This window comes from Bos mutus, chromosome 22 (assembly GCF_027580195.1).
Source record: "Bos mutus isolate GX-2022 chromosome 22, NWIPB_WYAK_1.1, whole genome shotgun sequence".
In the NCBI taxonomy this organism is placed as follows: domain Eukaryota; kingdom Metazoa; phylum Chordata; class Mammalia; order Artiodactyla; family Bovidae; genus Bos; species Bos mutus.
The window spans coordinates 8287767-8307352 of NC_091638.1; the positions used below are offsets into that span (position 1 = coordinate 8287767).

Genomic DNA, 19586 nt, shown 5'->3' on the forward strand with positions numbered 1-19586 from the left:
ATGGAGATGTAATTGACACTTAGCTCTGTGTAAGTTTAAGGTATAGTACAGCGTAAGGATTTGACGTTAAGTCATGAATTGGTGAGTACTGTAAGTTTAGTGAATATCCATCATCTTATATAGATACAAAATTAAAGAAATAGAAATCTTTTTCCTTGTGGTGAGAACACTTAGGATTTACTCTCTTAACAACTTTCATATATAATATAAAGCAATGTTAATTACATGTATCATATTGTGTTAGACAGCCCTGGTATCAGTACTTAGTTACCTTATGACTAGAAGTTTGTACCTTTGACTGCCTTCATCCAGTTCTTCTCCCCTCAAGTCCCCACCTCTGGTAACTGAAAATTGGATCTCTTTTTCTGTGTGTGTTTGGTTTTGAAGTAGAATTGACCCACAACACTGTGTTAGTTTCTGTCACACAGCATAGTGATTTAGTATTTCTGTACGTTTCAAAGTAATCCCAATATGTTCAGATGCCATTCGTCACCATACAAAGATATTACATAACTATTGACCACATTCCCCACACTGTACATTCCATATCTGTGGCTCATTTATTTTCTATTAGACATTTGTATGCCTAATCTCCTATACAATAGGGAAAAGACAGCTTCTGAAGTAAATGGTGTTGGGAAAACTGGACTACTTCTCACACCATGAGCAAAAATAAATTCAAAATGGATTAAAGACTTCTAGATGTAAGACCTGAAGCCATAAAACTTCTAGAAGAAAACAAAATACACTGTTTGATATGAGTCATATCTTTTTATGTCTCCTCAGTCAAGGGAAACAAAAGCAAAAATAAACAAATTTGCTCTCTTTTTCAGATACTATGATCAGATCTGTTCCATTGAACCCAAATTTCCATTTTCTGAAAACCAGGTAAGTCATTTGTTTTAAAGTTACATGTGATAATGGTAAATCACCCATTTCCTCTTACCCTTGGTGTTTTATTAAAATAAACGGTGTCTCTTCACTGTCTAGGTTTTTATAACACTTTTAAATGAAAAACTTTTAAGCCCATCTGTTATGAATCTGTGCTGCTTTGAAGTGTCTCTTGAAATTCTGTTCATGCCGTTCCTCAGTCACTTCTGTGCTCACGTAGTGCATTGGATTGCATTTTTCTTCCTGCATTTTTTATCTGTAGAAAGTATGGACCAAGATAATCTGTGATGTCCTTTCCTTTGGTTTTTACAGAATAAAGTAGGAAACTATATGATTCAGGACGTATTTAGTTTCAGTTTATGTGCTTTAAAAATTATTTGCCCAAGTTGCATTTGCATATAAACTTGCAAATACTGTTATGATTAGGTGTTACACTGTAGGCATGTCAGTCTTTCTCTTGAAAGATAGATATTGAAAGTGCTGATGATTTCGTGCAGTTATATTTGGGACACTTGTTAAAAGTTTTTAACTTTTGTGACATTTCTAAATGTTAAAATAGTTTGTACAAAATACTTTAAGCATAAAGTTTTTACAAGTCAAGTGATGTAGTGAGACTTGTTTTAAAATACCCCAGGAGAAAAAGTATGTGTGTGTTGGTGTTTGGATTGGAAAGTGTGGGTAGATGAGTGGAGAAGGGTAGAAGACTGATGTGTGTATGTGAGTTCCTTGTGTTACTGTCTCTACTTTCAGGTGTATTGAAAATTTCTCTCAGCCATAGTTGAAAAATTTTGTATTGGATTGCAATACATAATTTAAAAGAGGCTAAATTCTTTTAACCTTCACACTGTGGAATAGTTTAGAGTGAGATGCAGTTTTTAATTAAGTAAACTTTTTATTCGTGTATAAAACACACACAGAACAGTTAACAAACAGTGTATAGCCTGAGTCATCATGAAGTGAGTATACACGTCTGCTGCTGCTGCTAAGTCACTTCAGTTGTGTCCACTAGCCATCACCCAAATCAAGAAATACAAGTTTATCTCATCCTGGAACTTCTCCTACTTAAGTGCCTGTTCTGTTCAGGTCACTGTGGATTTGTAAAGATGCGCAAGACCATGTTTTCTGGAGAAGATAGTGTGTGTGTGATTACTGTGGAAGAGCAACGTTGCAGATATCCTACTGCCTGAATTTTACTTTCAGAAAAGAACATTTTATGGTTCACAAAAAGGAAAAGGAGTAGTTTGGTTAGAGAAGATAGTGTTTTAGACAGATTGAAACTTTTGTCCTTTTCTTCACTGTGGATTGTTTTTTGAAAGAGACTGAATGAGATTCAGGAAGGTAACATAATTTTCTTTTTCCCCTCCTCTTTGTATCAAGATCTGCTTGACATTTACCTGGAAGGATGCTTTTGATAAAGGTTCACTTTTTGGAGGATCGGTAAAATTGGGTATGTAATTTTAAAATAAAAATGACAGGAAATTTGTTCTATCTTGGATTGTTTTAGTCTCCAAAATTGCTCTCCTAATGACTCTTTGTAAATAATGAAAATTTTTATGTTTCGTTTTCTTTTTAACTTCAACTTCTAATGAAATTTCCAAATACTTGTAGAGAGCCTATGTCTTGCCAGGCACTGTCCTAGTTTTAAAACTGAACAAGATAGTTGTATTCAGTCTGGTTGGAAGATAGCTGATCATTTTAAAGTACAGTGGGAAGTATATTAACCTCTGAAGAAACTTATGGGCACCTAGACAAGGAAGTAGTTAATTCTGCTCTTGAATGCACGTGATGTTTGAATGAATCCTTGAAGGATGAATTTGTTTTTTCCAGGTAGAAAATAATGTTACAGGTAGAATAACCAAAGTCAGAAGAGTGAAGGCTTTTTTTTATCTACCAGCTCATCATGTTAACCTTTCTGTGTGTTAATTTTCTCATTTCTGAAGTGGGATTATTAAATGAGTGGAATACGTGTAAAGTCCTTAAAACAAGACTCAATAAATATTAGCTACAATGAATAATATTAATATTACATATAACTATAATATAATGTGTATGCATTATAGGATATATACTATATAACATTATATAACAGTATCATATAGTATAAGTTACCATATTAACACATATTAATATAATTATTGATAAGAGTTGAAACTCTGGGTGATGCGGGAATTTTGGAGGGTGAAGCCATTGGAGAGTAGATTGTGAAGAGTTGCAAGTGTGCTATCAATTTGTGTTCTTCCCTCATAGCTTATTCCACCTGGGCACTGTGAAAGGGCTTTATACATGTTATCTAACTAAACTCCCTCTTAGCACAGTGAGAAAAGGCACTATTCTTACTAAAACTGGTTTAGAAAGATGAGTGACTTTCTAAGATTTAATGAAACTGTATATGACTCAAAAAGCCTAAATCCAGAGACTAGAGAGAAACAGACCCATTAAACTGGTGAGAGATGAAGAGATTAGACCAAGTATCGTGTCTGTGGGTTGGGGAAAGGATGGTTTTGAAAGAGGGTTCAGAGGTGAAAACCAATGGATCTGCTGGCTAGAAGGAATTGATGATTGACTTTAAGATTTGTAACTTGGTTTGACCTGTGGATAATTATTCTTTTCAATAGACAGGTCAAGTTTGACTTTTCTGTGTTATATCTGGGTAGAAATTTCTCTTTGGCATTTAGATGTAATGTATTTAAAACTCAAAAGAGGTGGAGACGTAGATTTAGGAACAGTTTCCTTAAAAGATAATAAATTTATCTTCTCTGGTAGACTGTGGGTTGGGAAGAGTATGAAAGCCAAACTAGGGAGTATAACTTTTAGGGGAAATAAGAGGAAGAGTTTCCTGGGAATGAGTTTGAGAAAAGGCTTTCAGATCTCGGAAGAACCAGGGGAAAATAGAGATGGGATTGAATTCCAGAAGAGTTTCAGAGGTCGTGCAGAAGAGTTTCAGAGGTTGTACGGTCCAGTGGTTCCCAAACCTGGCTGCATGTTGCAGTTACCTGGGGAAAATGTTAGAAATACTGATTGTATTTACAGACAAAGATAACAGTCTGCCAGATGTGAAAGGAGGACATTGCAGGGTGGGCCACTGGGTTTCATCTCTTTGAAAATGCCTGCATGTGACTTTGATGTTGAAACATTGTTGACAGAGTCCAGATGTAGGTCAAAGAAGGTTGTAAAATTCGCTAGCTCAGTCGATAAAGAATCCACCTGTAATGCTGGAGACCTGGGTTCAATCCCTGGGTTGGGAAGATCCCTTGGAGGAGGGCATGGCAACCCATTCCAGTATTCTTGCCTGGAGAATCCCCGTGGACAGAGGAGCCTGGTGGGCTACAGTCCATGGGGTCACAAAGAATCGGACACGACTGAGCAACTAAGCACAGCACAACACAGGAGGAGAAAGAAGATTCCCTAGGGCAGGCTGAAGTCAGGTTGTGTTGGGTTGAGAGAGGACCGGAAGTTAGGAAATGCGAACAACACATGTGGGTGCTGAACAGCTCAGTTCAGAAAACATGCAGTGACGATTTGGGGACAGAGGGGTCATTATGCTGAGAGAGAGGCAAGATCAAGAGAAGGACTTCCAGTACTGCTGTGACAAGCAGATTCTTTGGCTGGGAATAAGGAGCAGGTATCCATAGAACTAGGATACACTTAAGTGAGATAGGTAAAGTTGATGAATCGAGATCCTAGAGGAATTGGGATGGAAAAGAATTGAGCGCACATATAAAACAGGAGGTAGAGATCATCAAGGCATTTCTAGTATCAGTTATGGGGGATTAAATGTCCATCAGTAATGTTTAGGGTAAATGAAGCATGGGCTGCCCATTCCTTAGAATATTGTGTAATTTAAAGTATTAAGAATGATATATATTTGTTGACATGTAGACCTGTGTCCACTGAATATCCAATAAAAGACATGTTACAGGTGAGAGCTGCTATATAACTCAGGGCCCCAGAGTTGGTCTCCTTGGGACACCTTTTGTATAAAACCCAAGGTGATTGCTACTTCCTGGATGAGAAATTGTCAAAATAAAATGGCAGACTATGACCTGGAATGATAATGTTTATGGGAAATATAATAGGCTGGGATATATATTTTGTAAAAAAAAAAAAAAAAAGTTTACTTTTATCTGTTGCTTGGAGTATATTTCATTGTTCTTGAAGTCTGCTAATTCATATATTGGATGAGCTGTTGTCATATTTACACTGTCACTTTCTTGTACGGCTCTGTGTGTACATTTACAAGTTTTAATTGCTCTACCAACACATACATTCTGTGCTTTTATCATAGTCTCAAGATTTCCCAAACTCTCAGTCTCATTATTTGTCTCTCTCAACTCCCCTCTTCCTGAGTGGCTCTTCTGTTCCCTTGGCGTCTTTTCTTTCTTGAGTGTGAGCCGTTTGCTGTCTAAAGCTTCTCTATAATGATTATCCTTTAGTTTAGAATCATTGTTTTCTGAATATTGTGTGTTCCTCCTTCACTGGAATATATTCTTTTGTTTTTGTTTGATTTTTAGTTTTGACTGTGCTGGGTCCTGCTGTATATGGGCTTTTTATAGCTTGGTGAGTGGGGGCTACTCTCTGGTTGCGTGCACGGGCTTCTCCTTGCCTTGGCTTCTCTCACTGTGGAGCACCAGCTCTAAGGTGTGCAGGCTGTAGTAGCTGTGGCCCCTGGGCTTAGTTGCCCTGTGGCATGTGGGATCATCCCTTCTGATCACTAAAAACTTTTAGTGATCAAATTTTCATTTCCAGGGGCTTTTTCTTACTCGAGGAGTATTCTTTTTTAATAACATCCTGTACTTGTTTTATGGATGTACTGTCTTTGAATCTCTTTTAAGGATGCTCATGAGGATCTTGGAAATGTTGCTTTCTGTTACTGAAATTGTTTTTGTTTATTCTGGGTTCAGATTTTCAGTTCACCTTGATCTTAATTTTTGTGTGTGTTCTGCTCCTGGTTATTGTAGATTGTTAATACATTTATTTAAGAAAGTAGGTTAGAGTATTCTTGAGTATTCTTGCCTTGAGAACCCCATGAACAGTATGAGAAGGCAAAAAAATATGACACTGAAAGATGAACTCCTCAGGTCGGCAGGTGCCCAGTATGCTACTGGAGAGGAGTGGAGAAGTAACTCCAGAAAGAATGAAGAGACAGAGCCAAAGCGAAAACAATGCCCAGTTGTGGCTGTGACTGGTGATGGAAGTAAAGTCCAATGCTGTAAAGAACAATATTGCATAGGAACCTGGGATGTCAGGTCCAGGAATCAAGGCAAATTGGCAGTGTCAAATAGGAGATGGCAAGAGGTGATGTTTTAGGAATCAGTGAACTAAAATGGGCTGGAATGGGTGAATTTAATTCAGATGGCCATTATATCTACTACTGTGAGCAAGAATCCCTTAGAAGAAATGAAGTACCCCTCATAGTCAACAAGAGTCTAAAATGTAGTACTTGGGTGCAATCTCAAAAATGACTGAATGATCTCTGTTCATTTCCAAGACAGGCCATTCAGTATCACAGTAATCCAAGTCTGTGCCCCAACCGCTAATGCCAAAGAAACTGAAGTTGAATGTTTCTGTGAAGACCTACAAGACCTTCTAGTATTAACACCCCCAAAAGATGTCCTTTTCATCATAGGGGACTGGAATGCAAAAATAGGAAGTCAAGAGATATGTGGAATAACAGGCAGGTTTGACCTGGGAGTGCAAAATGCAGCAGGGAAAGGCTAACAGTTTTGCCAAGAGAATGCCATTGGTCATAGCAAACACCCTCTTCCAACAATGCAAGAGACCACTCTACACGTGGACATCAGCAGATGGTCAATACTGAAATCAGATTGATTATATTCTTTGCAGCCAAAGATGGAGAAGTTCTATATGGTCAGCAAAAACAAGACTGGGAGCTGACTGTGGCTCAGATCATGAACTCCTTATTGCCAAATTCAGACTTAAATTGAAGAAAGTAGGGAAAACCACTAGACCATTCAGATATGACCTAAGTCAAATCCCTTATGACTATACAGTAGAAGTGAGAAATAGATTCAAGGGATTAGATCTGATAGAGTGCCTGAAGAACTATGGATGGAGGTTTGTAACACTGTACAGGAGGCAGTGATCAAGACCATCCCCATGAAAAAGAAATGCAAAAAGACAAAATGGTAGTCTGAGGAGGCCTTACAAATAGCTGAGAAAAGAGACACAAAAGGCAAAGGAGAAAAGGAAAGGTATACCTATCTGAATGTAGAGTTCCAGAGAACAGCAAGGAGAGATAAGAAAGCCATCTTAAGTGAACAGTGCAGAGAAATAGAGGAAAGCAATAGAATGGGAAAGACTAGAGATCTCTTCAAGAAAATTAGAGATGCCAAGGGAACATTTCATGCAAAGATGGGCATAATAAGGACAGAAGTGGTATGGACCTAAGAGAAGCAGAAGACATTAAGAAGAGGTGGCAAGAATACACAGAAGAACTATACAAAAAGATCTTCATGACCCAGATAATCACGATGGTGTGATCACTCACCTAGAACCAGACATCCTGGAACGCGAAGTCAAGTGGGCCTTAGGAAGCATCACTATGAACAAAGCTAGTGGAGGTGATGGAATTCCAGCTGAGCTATTTAGAATCCTAAAAGTTGATGCTGTGAAAGTGCTGCACTCAATATGCCAGCAAATTTGGAAAGCTCAGCAGTGACCACAGGACTGGAAAAGGTCAGTTTTCATTCCAGTTCCAAAGAAAGGCATTGCCAAGGAATGTTCAAACTACCGCACAATTGCACTCATTTCACACACTTATTAGAGTAATGCTCAGAATTCTCCAAGCCAGGATTCAACAGAATGTTGAACCGTGAGCTTGTAGATGTTCAAGCTGAATTTAGAAAGGGCAGAGGAACTAGAGATCAAATTGCCAACATCTGTTAAATCATCAAAAAAGAGAGAGTTCCAGAAAAACATCTAGTTCTGCTTTATTGACTATGCCAAAGCCTTTGAATGTGTGAATCACAACAAACTGTGGAATATTCTTAAAGAGATGGGAATACCAGACCACCTTACCTGCCTCCTGAGAAATCTGTATGCAGGTCAAGACGCTTGCTCCTTGGAAGAAAAACTATGACCAACCTAGACAGCATATTAGAAAGCAGAGACATTACCTTGCTGACAAAGGTCTGTCTACTCAAAGCTATGGTTTTTCCAGTAGTCATGTATGGATGTGAAATTTGAACCATAAAGAAAGCTGAGTGTCGAAGAATTGATGCTTTTGAACTGTGGTGTTGGAGAAGACTCCTGAGAGTCCCTTGGACTGCAAGGTGATCCAACCAGCCCATCCTAAGGGAAATCAATCCTGAATATTCATTGGAAGGACTGATGCTGAAGCTGAAACTCCAATGCTTTGGCCACCTGATGCAAAGAACTGACTCATTGGCAAAGACCCTGATGCTGGGAAAGATTGAAGGCTGGAGGAGAAGGGGACGACAGAGGATGAGATGGTTGGATGGCATCACTGACTCAATGGACATGACTTTGAGCAAGCTCCGGGAGTTGGTGATGGACAGGAAAGTCTGGTGTGCTGCAGTCCATGGGGTCCTAAAGAGTCGGCCATGACTGAATGACTGAACTGAAATGAGGCTAGAATAGCTGGTGTGTATGTCTGCTTTATGCTGCAGAGGCTATCATTAGGTTGGGGGCAAGCTAAAAGCTGGCTGTAATTACAGGGGAGACTACTAAAGTGCTCATAACAAGTGTTTTACTTTATGACACTTCTGTATGGCATAAACACACAGCTATAATGTTATTCTGGTTTTCCTGGGTGGTTTGTTCAATGGTTTTGTCAGAAGCCTTATGATTATTTTGCTTGGTTTTCAATATCTGGCACATTATGTGACATCTTGAATGTGACTATGATTGAATTTGTTCTTCTGTGTGTGTGTGTATGTGTTTAAAAAACCCATAACATAAAATATACTATCTTAACCAATTAAAAAAAATTTTTTTCCCCCCTCATTGCGTGGCTTGTGGGCTCTTAGTTCCCTAGCTAAGGGCTGAACCTGGGTTCCAGCAGTGAAAGCACCAAGTGCTAAGCACTGGACTGCCAGGGAGGTCCCTGTCTTAACCACTGTTAAGTGTATAGTTCAGAGGCGTTGGGTGTACTCACATTGTGAAACATCTCTGAAACGTTCTGATCTTGCCAGTCTGAAACTCTGTGCTCTTTAAATAACAGCTTCCCTTTTCACCCGTGCCCCAGTACTTGGTGACCACCATTCTACCTTCTGTTTATAGAAGTTTGACTGCTTTAGACACCTCACGTGGGTGGGATCATAGAGCGTTTGTCTTTTTGTGACTAGCATGTTCTGCTTAGTGTAATGTCGTTAAGGTTCGTCCATCTTATGGTATGTGATCGGATTTCCCTACTTTTTAAGCCTAATGATACTCCGTTGTAGGTTTATACTATGTTTTGCTTCTGTTCATGAACCAGTGAATTGCTTCCTCCTTTTGGCTACTGTGAATGATTCTGATATGAACATGGATGTACAGATATCCTGGAGACTAAACCCTGCTTTCATTTCTTCTGGTTTTATACTCAGAAGTGGAATTGTTGGATTATGCAGTAATTTTATTTCTAACTTTTCGAGGGATCTTCGTATTGTTTTCCACATGGCTGCAACATTTTACATCTCCACCACCAGTACACAACGGTTCTAGTCTCTCCACATGCCTGTCGACAACTGTCCCATTCAGTTTTGTTTCTCTTTACTCAGTTTTGGTTGTGCTGGGTCTTTGTTGCTGCGAGGGGGCTTTCAGTATTTGGGGCGCGCGGGGGCTACCCTCCCCTGGGTGAGTGGGCTTCTCATTGCGGGGCCTCTCTTGGGGAGCACAGGCTCCAGGGGCGTGGGTTTCTCATCGCAGGGCCTCTCTTGTGGAGCACAGGCTCCAGGGGTGTGGGCTTCAGGAGCTGCAGCCCGCAGGCTCAGTGGTTGTGACTCATGGGCTTAGTTGCTGTGCGCATGGCATGTGGAATCTTCACGGACCACGGATTGAACCTGTGTGTTCTCTGCATTGGCAGGCGGATTCTTCCACTGTACTGCTAGGGAAGTCCTCTATTTTGTTTGATAGTAGCTATCCCAATTGATGTGAGACGTGTAGATTCTTAGTCAGAACTGTATTTTAACCAGATAGTCTTCTAGTCCTCTGAGAGATACGTTATTAATATAAGGAAGTGAGACACAGAAGGCCAGGTGGGAGGTACTTCAGATTGGCATAGGTTTGTAGCAAGTGAGAAACTGGTTTGAATGTCATGGGAAGGTGTCATTTTGAGAGAGCTGATGGGAAAATGGGAAGAATTTATTTGAATTGAATTTGAAATAATGTGAGAATGACTTTTCATTTTGAATCTAATAGTGTGGATGTAAAGGGAAGGAAAGATGAATTTATTGATCCTTGAGTTTTAGGTGATGAGAATATTGTTGTGGAAATAGATGCCTGCTAGGGCAGCTAGAAATATGGGAGCAGATTATGGGTGAGAAAACAGGTCTGGAAACTTGTTTTTGTGAGAGCTAGTGGGATAGAGGTCATAGTATTTCTCTTTGAAACATTCATTTTCTTTAGAAAAAAATATAATCTGATGAATTTTTCCTTCTCAATCTTTTACAGCTCTTGCAAGCTTAGGATATGAAAAGAGCTGTGTGTTGTTCAATTGTGCAGCCTTAGCTAGCCAGATTGCAGCAGAACAGAACCTGGATAATGATGAAGGATTGAAAATCGCTGCTAAACATTATCAGGTACGCAGAACAGTAGTTACTACCTGTCAACACTGAGTTGGATTGAATTGAAAATCATTTGCGTTTAGGGTTTGTAAATGTTTCTTTACATACAGATGCTTCCTTGAAAAATAATGTACTTTTTAATGAATTGATACATTTTTTTGAAGTCCTTAGATAAAAGAACGGATTTGTAAACCCAGCTCTGTTTTCCTCACCATTGTACACCCGGCACCTAGCACAGTGCTTGGCACATAATAAAGGCTGAGTAAATGTTGGGAGAAAAAATGATTAATTGTTTGAGATAAAATCTTTGGCGAGTCCCTTTTAAATGCATGACCTCATTTAAAATATTTGTACATTATTTTTGCATAATTTTTCTTAGCGAGATATAGTTAAAATTTCATCAGTGTCACAAAAGTTAAGACATCTTGGCAAGAAAATTTTACCTCTAAGACTTGTGAAGAGGTCATAGTTAAATGTGGTCAGATACGTAATGTTATTAACTAAATGTAAGTTTTACATACAGTCAGTTACTAATATGGCATCTTATTTGGCGAGAGTGTATTGTTGACTCAGCTTTTTTTTGCTTCAATTTAAGGAAAAATAAGTGATTATTGTGAAGTGGTAATCTATAATTATGTTTTCATGTTTTCTGTTGCTTTATCATTTACAGAGTACGTTCATGTTCTCTTGCACACTTGGTGATGCACGCTGCATAATGTCATTCTTGTTTTCCAGATGAGGGGACTAGAGGGCAGAAGTGTTAATGCAGTGGTCCCCTGGGGTTTCAGGGGTTCTAAATTTTAGGGAATCCCAAATGGTCCTTGTACTGTCTCTCATGGTTCTGAAGTTAGCTTGTTTCAGAGGTGGAGTTCGGTCTTTTCCATTGTTCAAGTTTAGGGGAGTTGAAGAATGCTGTTCTAAGAAAGTGAGAGGAAAATGTACTTTAACCACACAACATGCTCCCAGTTTTGGATGGGCACAGATGACAATCCTGATCCAAATACCTTTCCTTTGGGAGGCTATAAGTGGCAAGTTTTTTAAAATAAGAAAATGAATTAAAATTTTATTTAGTTGTCTATGCATTGTAAACTCCACTTGTTGGCATGTGAGATCTTAGAGGGCATCCTGAATTACTGAGGATACATTGCACTTTTACTCACAGCAAGGTCCCTAGTGTGAGGGAAAGAGATTCTAAGTTTCTTTCCAAGCCGTTTGCTGCCAAGACACTCTGTGCCCTTGGGTAAGTGCTTTAATCTCTGTAGCTCTCCGTTCCTTATTTGTGAATGGGAGACCAGATCCTGTGCGTTAGTAGTGTGTGATTCTGTTAGTGTGCTCAGCGTGTCAGCTGATCGCTCCTTGCAGACATTGATCTAGTTTTATGGTGCTTTCTGACTGCAGCAAATGTGATGTTCACTTCGGTGCAGCTTAACCTTGAGTTAGCTCTGTGTAGCTTAACTGCATAACCCACAGCTCCTTTTAATCCCAGATCGATGTCTTTCTTTCTCCCAGGGTCACTTGTTTCATAAACGCAGTTATTTTAGTGTTAACCTCAGTGCAGTGCTGAGTTACGTCTGACTCTTCTGTGACCTCATGGCCTGCAACCCACCGGGCTCCTCTCTCTGTGGGATCCCCAGGCGAGATATACTGGAGTGCAGCCATTTCCTTCTCCAGGGGATCTTCTGACCCAGGGATGGAACCCATGTCTCTTGTGCCTCCTGCATTGGCAGGTGGATTCTTTACCACTGTGCCACCTGGGAAGCTAAGCAAAATGTAATTGAGAAGAAAAATCTGATGGGAAACGTTTTACCAGGGAGCTCTGAAAGCCAAATGAAAGATCCTTAGCCAGGGATCATCCTGCTGTTCCCCAGAGGACTAGGTATCAGTACTCTTTAATTATCTGAGAGATGAATTTGGAACCAAAGCAAGAACATTTTAGGGCTAAAAACATTTTAATAATATCCCTGCCTCTGTTCACATGTTGGATTTTGAGGAAGTATTTGCAAAAGTTGAATCACTTGGTCGCATCAGTTTACTTTGTTGCTGTTGAATGTCTAATGCATGTTAAATCTTATTCTGTAGTGTTTTTAGAAAAATATTCTTATTGTTGGTAGGTGAGATGTCTTAGGTCTGTTTTTCATAATATAAGAATTTAAGTACAGTAACTGTTGAACTGAGTTAACATTTGAAGTGGTTTTGTGTGTAATAGTAGAAAATTGTCTTGCTGAGTTCTTACAGATTTTAATGAAATTCTCCTTTTCCTTCCTCTAGTTTGCTAGTGGTGCCTTTTTACACATTAAAGAGACCGTTTTATCTGCCTTGAATAGAGAGCCCACTGTGGACATATCTCCAGACACTGTTGGGACCCTCAGCCTTATCATGCTGGCCCAGGCCCAAGAAGTGTTTTTTTTAAAAGCCAAAAGAGGTAATTCCACTTTGTTCTCCATTCTGTTGCATGGGAAAAGAAGTGACAGGCTTTTAAAATAAGGTGATTATAATATGTTCAATGTAGAACTTTCATCTTTGCATCTTTGACCCGTGGTTCATTGAAAAATTTCAGCTTTCCTTTTCTGACCTGAAGGTGGTATAAACACACAATTCAGAATGTAGGCTGTTTTTGAAGTCTTTTATAAAATGTGTAGTTACCATCTTAAAACACTGAACCCTGGAGGAGTAGTTATGTAGGTTTGTAACATCTAAAATTCACTCATTCATCAGATATTGTAATTACTGGGTACAGCTGTATGCTGGTCCCTGTGATCGGCTCTAGATGGAGTCAGCAGACAGAGAAGATTTCTCTTTTTAGGAAGCTTGCAGTTTATCATGGGGGAGATGATAAACAAGAAAGTAAGTAGCCAAGGTAATTTTAGAGAGAGATAATTGCTATAAACAAAATAAGATGTGATGATGACTGGTGGTGGCTGTGGGATAAGGATGTAGGGGGAGTCATGCTGTTTTTAGATTTTTCAGTCAAGAAGAATTTCCTTGAGGAGGTCTTGTTTAAACTAGACTTCAACTAACAAGGAGGAGCCATCCCAGCAGAGTCCCTGGCCCTGTGAATGAGGGAATAAGGACACTTGTTCTAAGGCATGTAAGTTAGTGTGAGAGATAAGAACAAGGACTGAACGTACAAGTATAGAGGAACAGAGCATGAGAGCAGTCCAGCAAGTGGAAGCTAAACGAACTGGAAAAGGTTTTCTTTTAAAATAACAGCTTATACTGAGATAGAATTCATATACAATAACGTTTACCCTTTTAACATATACAGTTCATTGGTTTTTAGTGTATTCAGAGTTTTGCAGCCATCCCTAACTGTCTTACTTTAGAACATCCCACCCCCAAAAGAAATGAAAGAAATGCCACAGGTACTGTCAGTCACTCTCCACTCCTTGTGTACCTTGGCTTCTGACAGCTGCTCATTTATTCCAACTCTCTGGATCTGTCTATGGAATAATTAACTTGTACACAGGAGAATTAGTTTCATCACCAAGGATTTTGTAAGACAAATGTATAAACTTGTGATCTCAATGTCTTCACTGAGTTACCATGACATATCAGATTATTTTATATTTATTTTCATTGAAATGATCAGTTTAATATTTTATTCCAGATAAAATGAAAGATGCCATCATAGCTAAATTGGCTAATCAGGCTGCAGATTATTTTGGTGATGCTTTTAAACAATGTCAATACAAAGATACTCTCCCCAAAGTAAGTTATTGTTTTTTGTAAATACTTGGTTGTTTTGCATGTGGAACTATTCGGACATTTTTGTGTCTTAAGCAAGTTGAAAATTACAATTTCTAAAGAAATTTGAAATTTAAGGGGAGGCATTTGAAGAATATGTTTGTAGAAATAGTTTTTAATTTAAGATGCATGACACTTTCTCTTTCATATTTAGCGAATGCCTTTGCTTCTGTTCTTTACTAAATTTATTTTTCGAAGCTAAAACTCTTTCTGGAAAATTGTGAATACCTGTCTCCAGTAATTTTATCAGATCAGGGCATTGTTTTGAATCATTGGTCCTTTGGTACAGCATGATACTTGAGCATGTTGATTATTCACGCTTTTAATTATTGTCCTGTTTTCTTAAAGATGAATCTTAAAGCACACAAACAGACATAAAGACAAAAGGAAAAGGAAACTTAACAAATCACCCCGTACTTTGATTAGAATTGAGTTTTGCCAGCAGGGACAGAGAATTGGGCTGCTGTTGTACAGCTCAGGAAAACCGTCGTCTAAAACCTCGTGTCACAGGAAGTATTAATTGTTTTAATGTTAACCTTTCTGAAGCAGCATTTGAAGAGACTAGTCAGTGATGAGCATTTGTAAATGATAAAGCAGACAGACTGAGAGGTAAATTCAGTATGCTTAAAAACAGAAGCTTACAGATTGAAATGTCGTAAGAGTCAACTGCTTTCTTTCAGAAATGTTCAAGGAATTCATTTTGTCTGTATGCTAGCAAATGGTATTTGTTACGTGCTTTTTTTAGGGAAAATGATTTATAAGTCGTTCAGGAATCTTTATAAATTATGAAATTGCAGACAATTTTGTGGCAAAATAAAAAAGCATGAAAGTATCTCAACACATGAGTGTTGAGAATGAGCAGAATATGAGCATCAAGGAATTTGAAGTATGCTGGAGATTTAAAATTCACCAAGAGATCAGTAGAAGAATTTGCCTAGGACTCTTGAGTAGTAATAGTGTTGCTGTTAAGAGACTTGGGATTTCCTGTCACCTTTTCTTCATCTGAAAGACCTCGTGATCAGCTGCACAGTGTACTGTTAAATCCTGTGAGGCCGTTAGTTCAGTCCTGGCCTGGCGAGAAGACAGTGTCACCTACAAAGACTTGGAAACTACCTCTGCACCACTCCTGGTATTCCTTGAAAAATCTGTTTAAGTACCCAGTTGCTCCAGACTTAACCTTGAGAACTGGCATAAGTGCAGTTTGAGATTTTAGATGTCTTTTATTTTTGCCTTTTGACTAATAAAGCTCATCAGGTATTTTCATATTCTAGTTATAAAACTGGAATATCTGCAAGTAGTGACCCAGGAAGCTAGGAAATTATTCACTGGGAGACAGGAAAGCAAACAAGGTAGTAATTCAGTTTTCATTTCTCTTATTATTTTTTTTGTCTAGACAGTGATTGTCTAGTATATTTCTTGGATATTAAATGGCATGTACTTCCTAAAAACATTGAGCTTATAGGGTAGGATTTGATATTTTGGAAGACCCTCTACTGTTTTTTTGGTTCATGTTTTTGGATCTTCTAAAATCAGTTTTGGTTGGAACGTTTTTCAAAACAAATTAGGGCAAAGTAAGACTTTATCATTTTAGTTATTAGCTCAGTGCATTTGTCTGTCTGCTATGTGTTTTTGAGTGTATGGTATTGAAATGTTAGTCTTTATGTGATGCTGAGTACTTTTTATATGGCTAAAAATCATTGTTATTAAAAGTCTCTTAGATTGTGAATTTAAGTGGGAACTTACTTCACTGTCTTTTGTCTTTTAAACATGATCAAACAGTCAGCTATAGAGCAGTTTCATTAGTATATGTGAGTAATGGTGTCTTAGTTAACTGAGAGCTGGGTAAGGGCTCACAAGAAAGCTGCTAAAGCCCTGTGCTTGATGTTCCTCTGTGAATGTCCATTCTACTTCTCTTTCTAATGCATGCTTTCCTTATTTCTTTGTAAACAAAATGTTGACTTCATGGCTTAAAGAGAATTGTAAAAACCTAAATTGGCTACATTTAACAGTTAAAAAACCCAGTTGTTAATTCTAATTGGAAGAAAAAAACCCTGAATTCATTGAATCCAGTCCACGTAAAATCATGTGGTCTTCTCTGTTTACACCTAATGACTAACCTATCTCTAAACTATTAATGGGGTGATTCTAATTTCTGTCTCCTTTTCCTTTTTCTTCCTGCATCCCATGTTGTCTGTGGTGGTTTGTGTGGTTGGACTCTCCCTGGTCAGTATTTTTATTTCCAGGAGGTGTTCCCTGTCCTGGCTGCAAAGCCCTGTATCATGCAGGCCTATGCTGAGTACCACCAGTCTATCCTGGCAAAACAGCAGAAGAAATTTGGAGAAGAGATTGCACGGCTACAGGTGAGTTTCTTAGAAATAAATATTTAAGTCACTTGAATACTTGGATTTCCTTTTTCTTCTTTTTTTTAGTGAGATTCCAAAGTTTGCTCATAAAAAGCTTTCCCACTGACTGCACCTGTCCATGAAGATGGGTGATTGTTTTTATTTTTCAGGCTATGAAGGAAGTGGCAACCCACTCCAGTGTTGCTGCCTGGGAAATCCCATGGACAGAGGAGCCTGGTGGGCTGCAGTATATTGCGTCACAAAGAGTTCTGTGTGACAGAGCAGCTGAGCACAGCACAGCATACCTACTGTGTGCTTTTTGAAGTTTCCTATTTTATCTAAAAATTTCATGTTAACTTTGCATTCAGTTCTCTTTTATTTACTCATGTTTATTTTAGTATAAAATACTCTAAATTAATTGTCATGCTCCAGAAAGGATGTGGAGTGCTTAACTTGTGGCATAGCCTTGGTCTATAATTGGGTCATACAATTCCATAGTTTGAGAAGGACAGTGGTAATGTATATAAATAGATCGTGTAATCAGCAGACTACCTTCTATGCTGTGGTATCTGCCCTAGGTGTGTGAGTAACTTGCTATGATATCTGGGTCAACTTTGCAGCAGGGGCGAGCGCTGTTATACAGATTGTATTTTAAGAGTTGGTCAGCAGATGGTAGGAAGAGGACTGTTAAGGAAATTTAAGTATGGACTAGTATTAGAAGATACAATGCAAATCTTACTTAGGAAGTTCAGGGTAATTAGTCTTTTCATGAGAAGAGAAACCCAAGTTTTATAAAAAAAAATAAAATATATGCTTGTATTATACTCCACACTGACAAAATCAGAGAAAGGCACACTCAGATTATCAAACATTTATTTGTCCAGGGATTCACTTTGATTGGAATAACTTAGCATCATATGAAAGCAGATGAAAACATATGCTTCTGAGAAAGGGGTTTCTAGGGGAAAGTTTTTTTCAGGGTAGTGTATTTAAAGTATCAGGAGTACCGACTGAAAGAAAAGCACACAGCATACGAGTTGGAGTGTAAGTTTTATTCAGGGACTGTACTGAGGACTGTGGCCTGGGAGCTCTAGTACTCTTGCCTGGAAAATCCCTTGGGTGGAGGAGCCTGGTAGGCTGCAGTCCATGGGGTCGCTAAGAATCGGAGGCGACTGAGCGACTTCACTTTCACTTTTCACTTTCATGCATTGGAGAAGGAAATGGCAAGCCACTCCAGTGTTCTTGCCTGGAGAATCCCAGGGATGGGGGAGCCTGGTGGGCTGCTGTCTGTGGGGTCGCACAGAGTTGGACACGACTGAAGTGACTTAGCAGCAGCAGCAGTGGCCTAGGAGATGGCCTCTCAGTAGCTCTGAGGAGCCTTTCTGAAGAGGTAGGGGAGAAACCCGCTCATATTTGATTTTGATGAGAGAATACCTCCAGTCAAGCATACCTTTCAGTAAAAGATTACTGCTAGTCACAAAGAACAGATATCTCAGGTTAATGATTTTAGTGCTTTTCTGTGTATGGGAAGATACAGGTATCTGAATTCATTAAAATTCTTCCTGAGATATACATCTGTCTAAGGGGCCTGTTTTTCCAGAGCGTGAGGAGTGCGTCATCTTGTTTTTTATCCTGAATTCCTCTCTCAGTGTCCACTGTTGGTAAACTGGTCTTTGTTTTACAGGAGTGTAGCTTCTTTATTTTGGGGAATTCTGGAACTTTTATGTTCAAATGAGTATTCTCTATAAACCGGTTATATAAGATCTCCTTTTGAAATTTTAATCTAATTTTTAAAACCTCTTTGGAAAAAGGAAGCTATTTCAAATTCACACAGGAGATAAGGACTTCTTTCACTTTTAGACACTTTTTTTAGCTTTAGTCATAGGTCAGAAGTTAACAACATAAATACTTACTGATTCATGTCTCCTGGGGCTGTTCCTCTTTCCATTAGGCATGAAATATATTTTTTTTACTTGATTTGAGCTGAGACATAGGCAAAGAGAACAAAACAGACAAAAACGATGAACAGTAAGTCATATTCTCTGCAGTCTTTTGCTCAGAATGCCCCATGCACCTGATGGTCGCACCGTTCAGTCAGTTTTGCAGTCATTGTTAACAGTAATGGGGGAAAGCTTATTAGTCATGAGCAAGCCAGAGATAAAAAACAAATCACAGGACTCAGGAATATCACTGCAATAGGTAAGATAGCAAAGGGAAAATTGCTGTGGGTAATTCACTTCTGGGGCCAAGAAAAATTGTACCTGGGCTTACACAGCTCAGGAAGTGCGCTTCTTGAACAATATAGTTCATTAGGCTCCAGGAAGTGGGTCTACTTGATTGTCCTGGTGAGTCTCTAAAGCTACCAAGGCTCAATTTTTAAAAAGACATAAAAATACAGTTTACCCTTGAACAACACAGATGTGAACTGTCCAAGTCAACTTACATGCAGGTGTATTTCAATGAATAAATACTCAGCTCTCCATACTGGCAGCTTCTGAATTTGTGGAGTCAACCAACTGCTGGTCGTGTACTATGTTTAATCTGCAGACACAGAATCTGTAGGTCCAGGGGGCCAGCGTTCAGATTTTAGTGCCTGTGAAGAGTTCTGGAGCCAACCCCCACAGATACTGAGGGATGCCTCTGTATAGATGTAAAATTGTGACTCAGATAAAATGGATACATATCAGATATTTATTTAATTCATTAATGAGGAGTCTAATAAGATGATAAGACTGACTTTATGAAAGTATTGCTTTTTCTTTGTTAGATACTAGTTTGTAGGTATTAAGGAGAGTGTCCTCACTAGATATGTGCTGAGATATTTAGGGATAAAGGGTTGTGATGTCTGAACTTCAAACAGTTA

The 19586-nt window shown here is 38.8% G+C and overlaps 1 protein-coding gene across 2 annotated transcripts in view; it reads left to right on the forward strand.

Moving 5' to 3' along the window:
• The window catches only part of PDCD6IP (programmed cell death 6 interacting protein), a 69005-nt gene that overhangs the window by 15269 nt on the left and 34150 nt on the right, over positions 1-19586 (forward strand). Inside the window, exons 2-7 of one of the 2 annotated variants that reach the window (XM_005898148.3) lie at positions 834-888; positions 2269-2338; positions 10525-10652; positions 12906-13059; positions 14245-14345; positions 16610-16741. In XM_005898148.3, the coding sequence (XP_005898210.2) occupies positions 834-888; positions 2269-2338; positions 10525-10652; positions 12906-13059; positions 14245-14345; positions 16610-16741 (640 nt within the window). The remainder of the gene's footprint in view (positions 1-833; positions 889-2268; positions 2339-10524; positions 10653-12905; positions 13060-14244; positions 14346-16609; positions 16742-19586) is intronic. The other variant, XM_005898149.3, reaches the window with a different exon arrangement.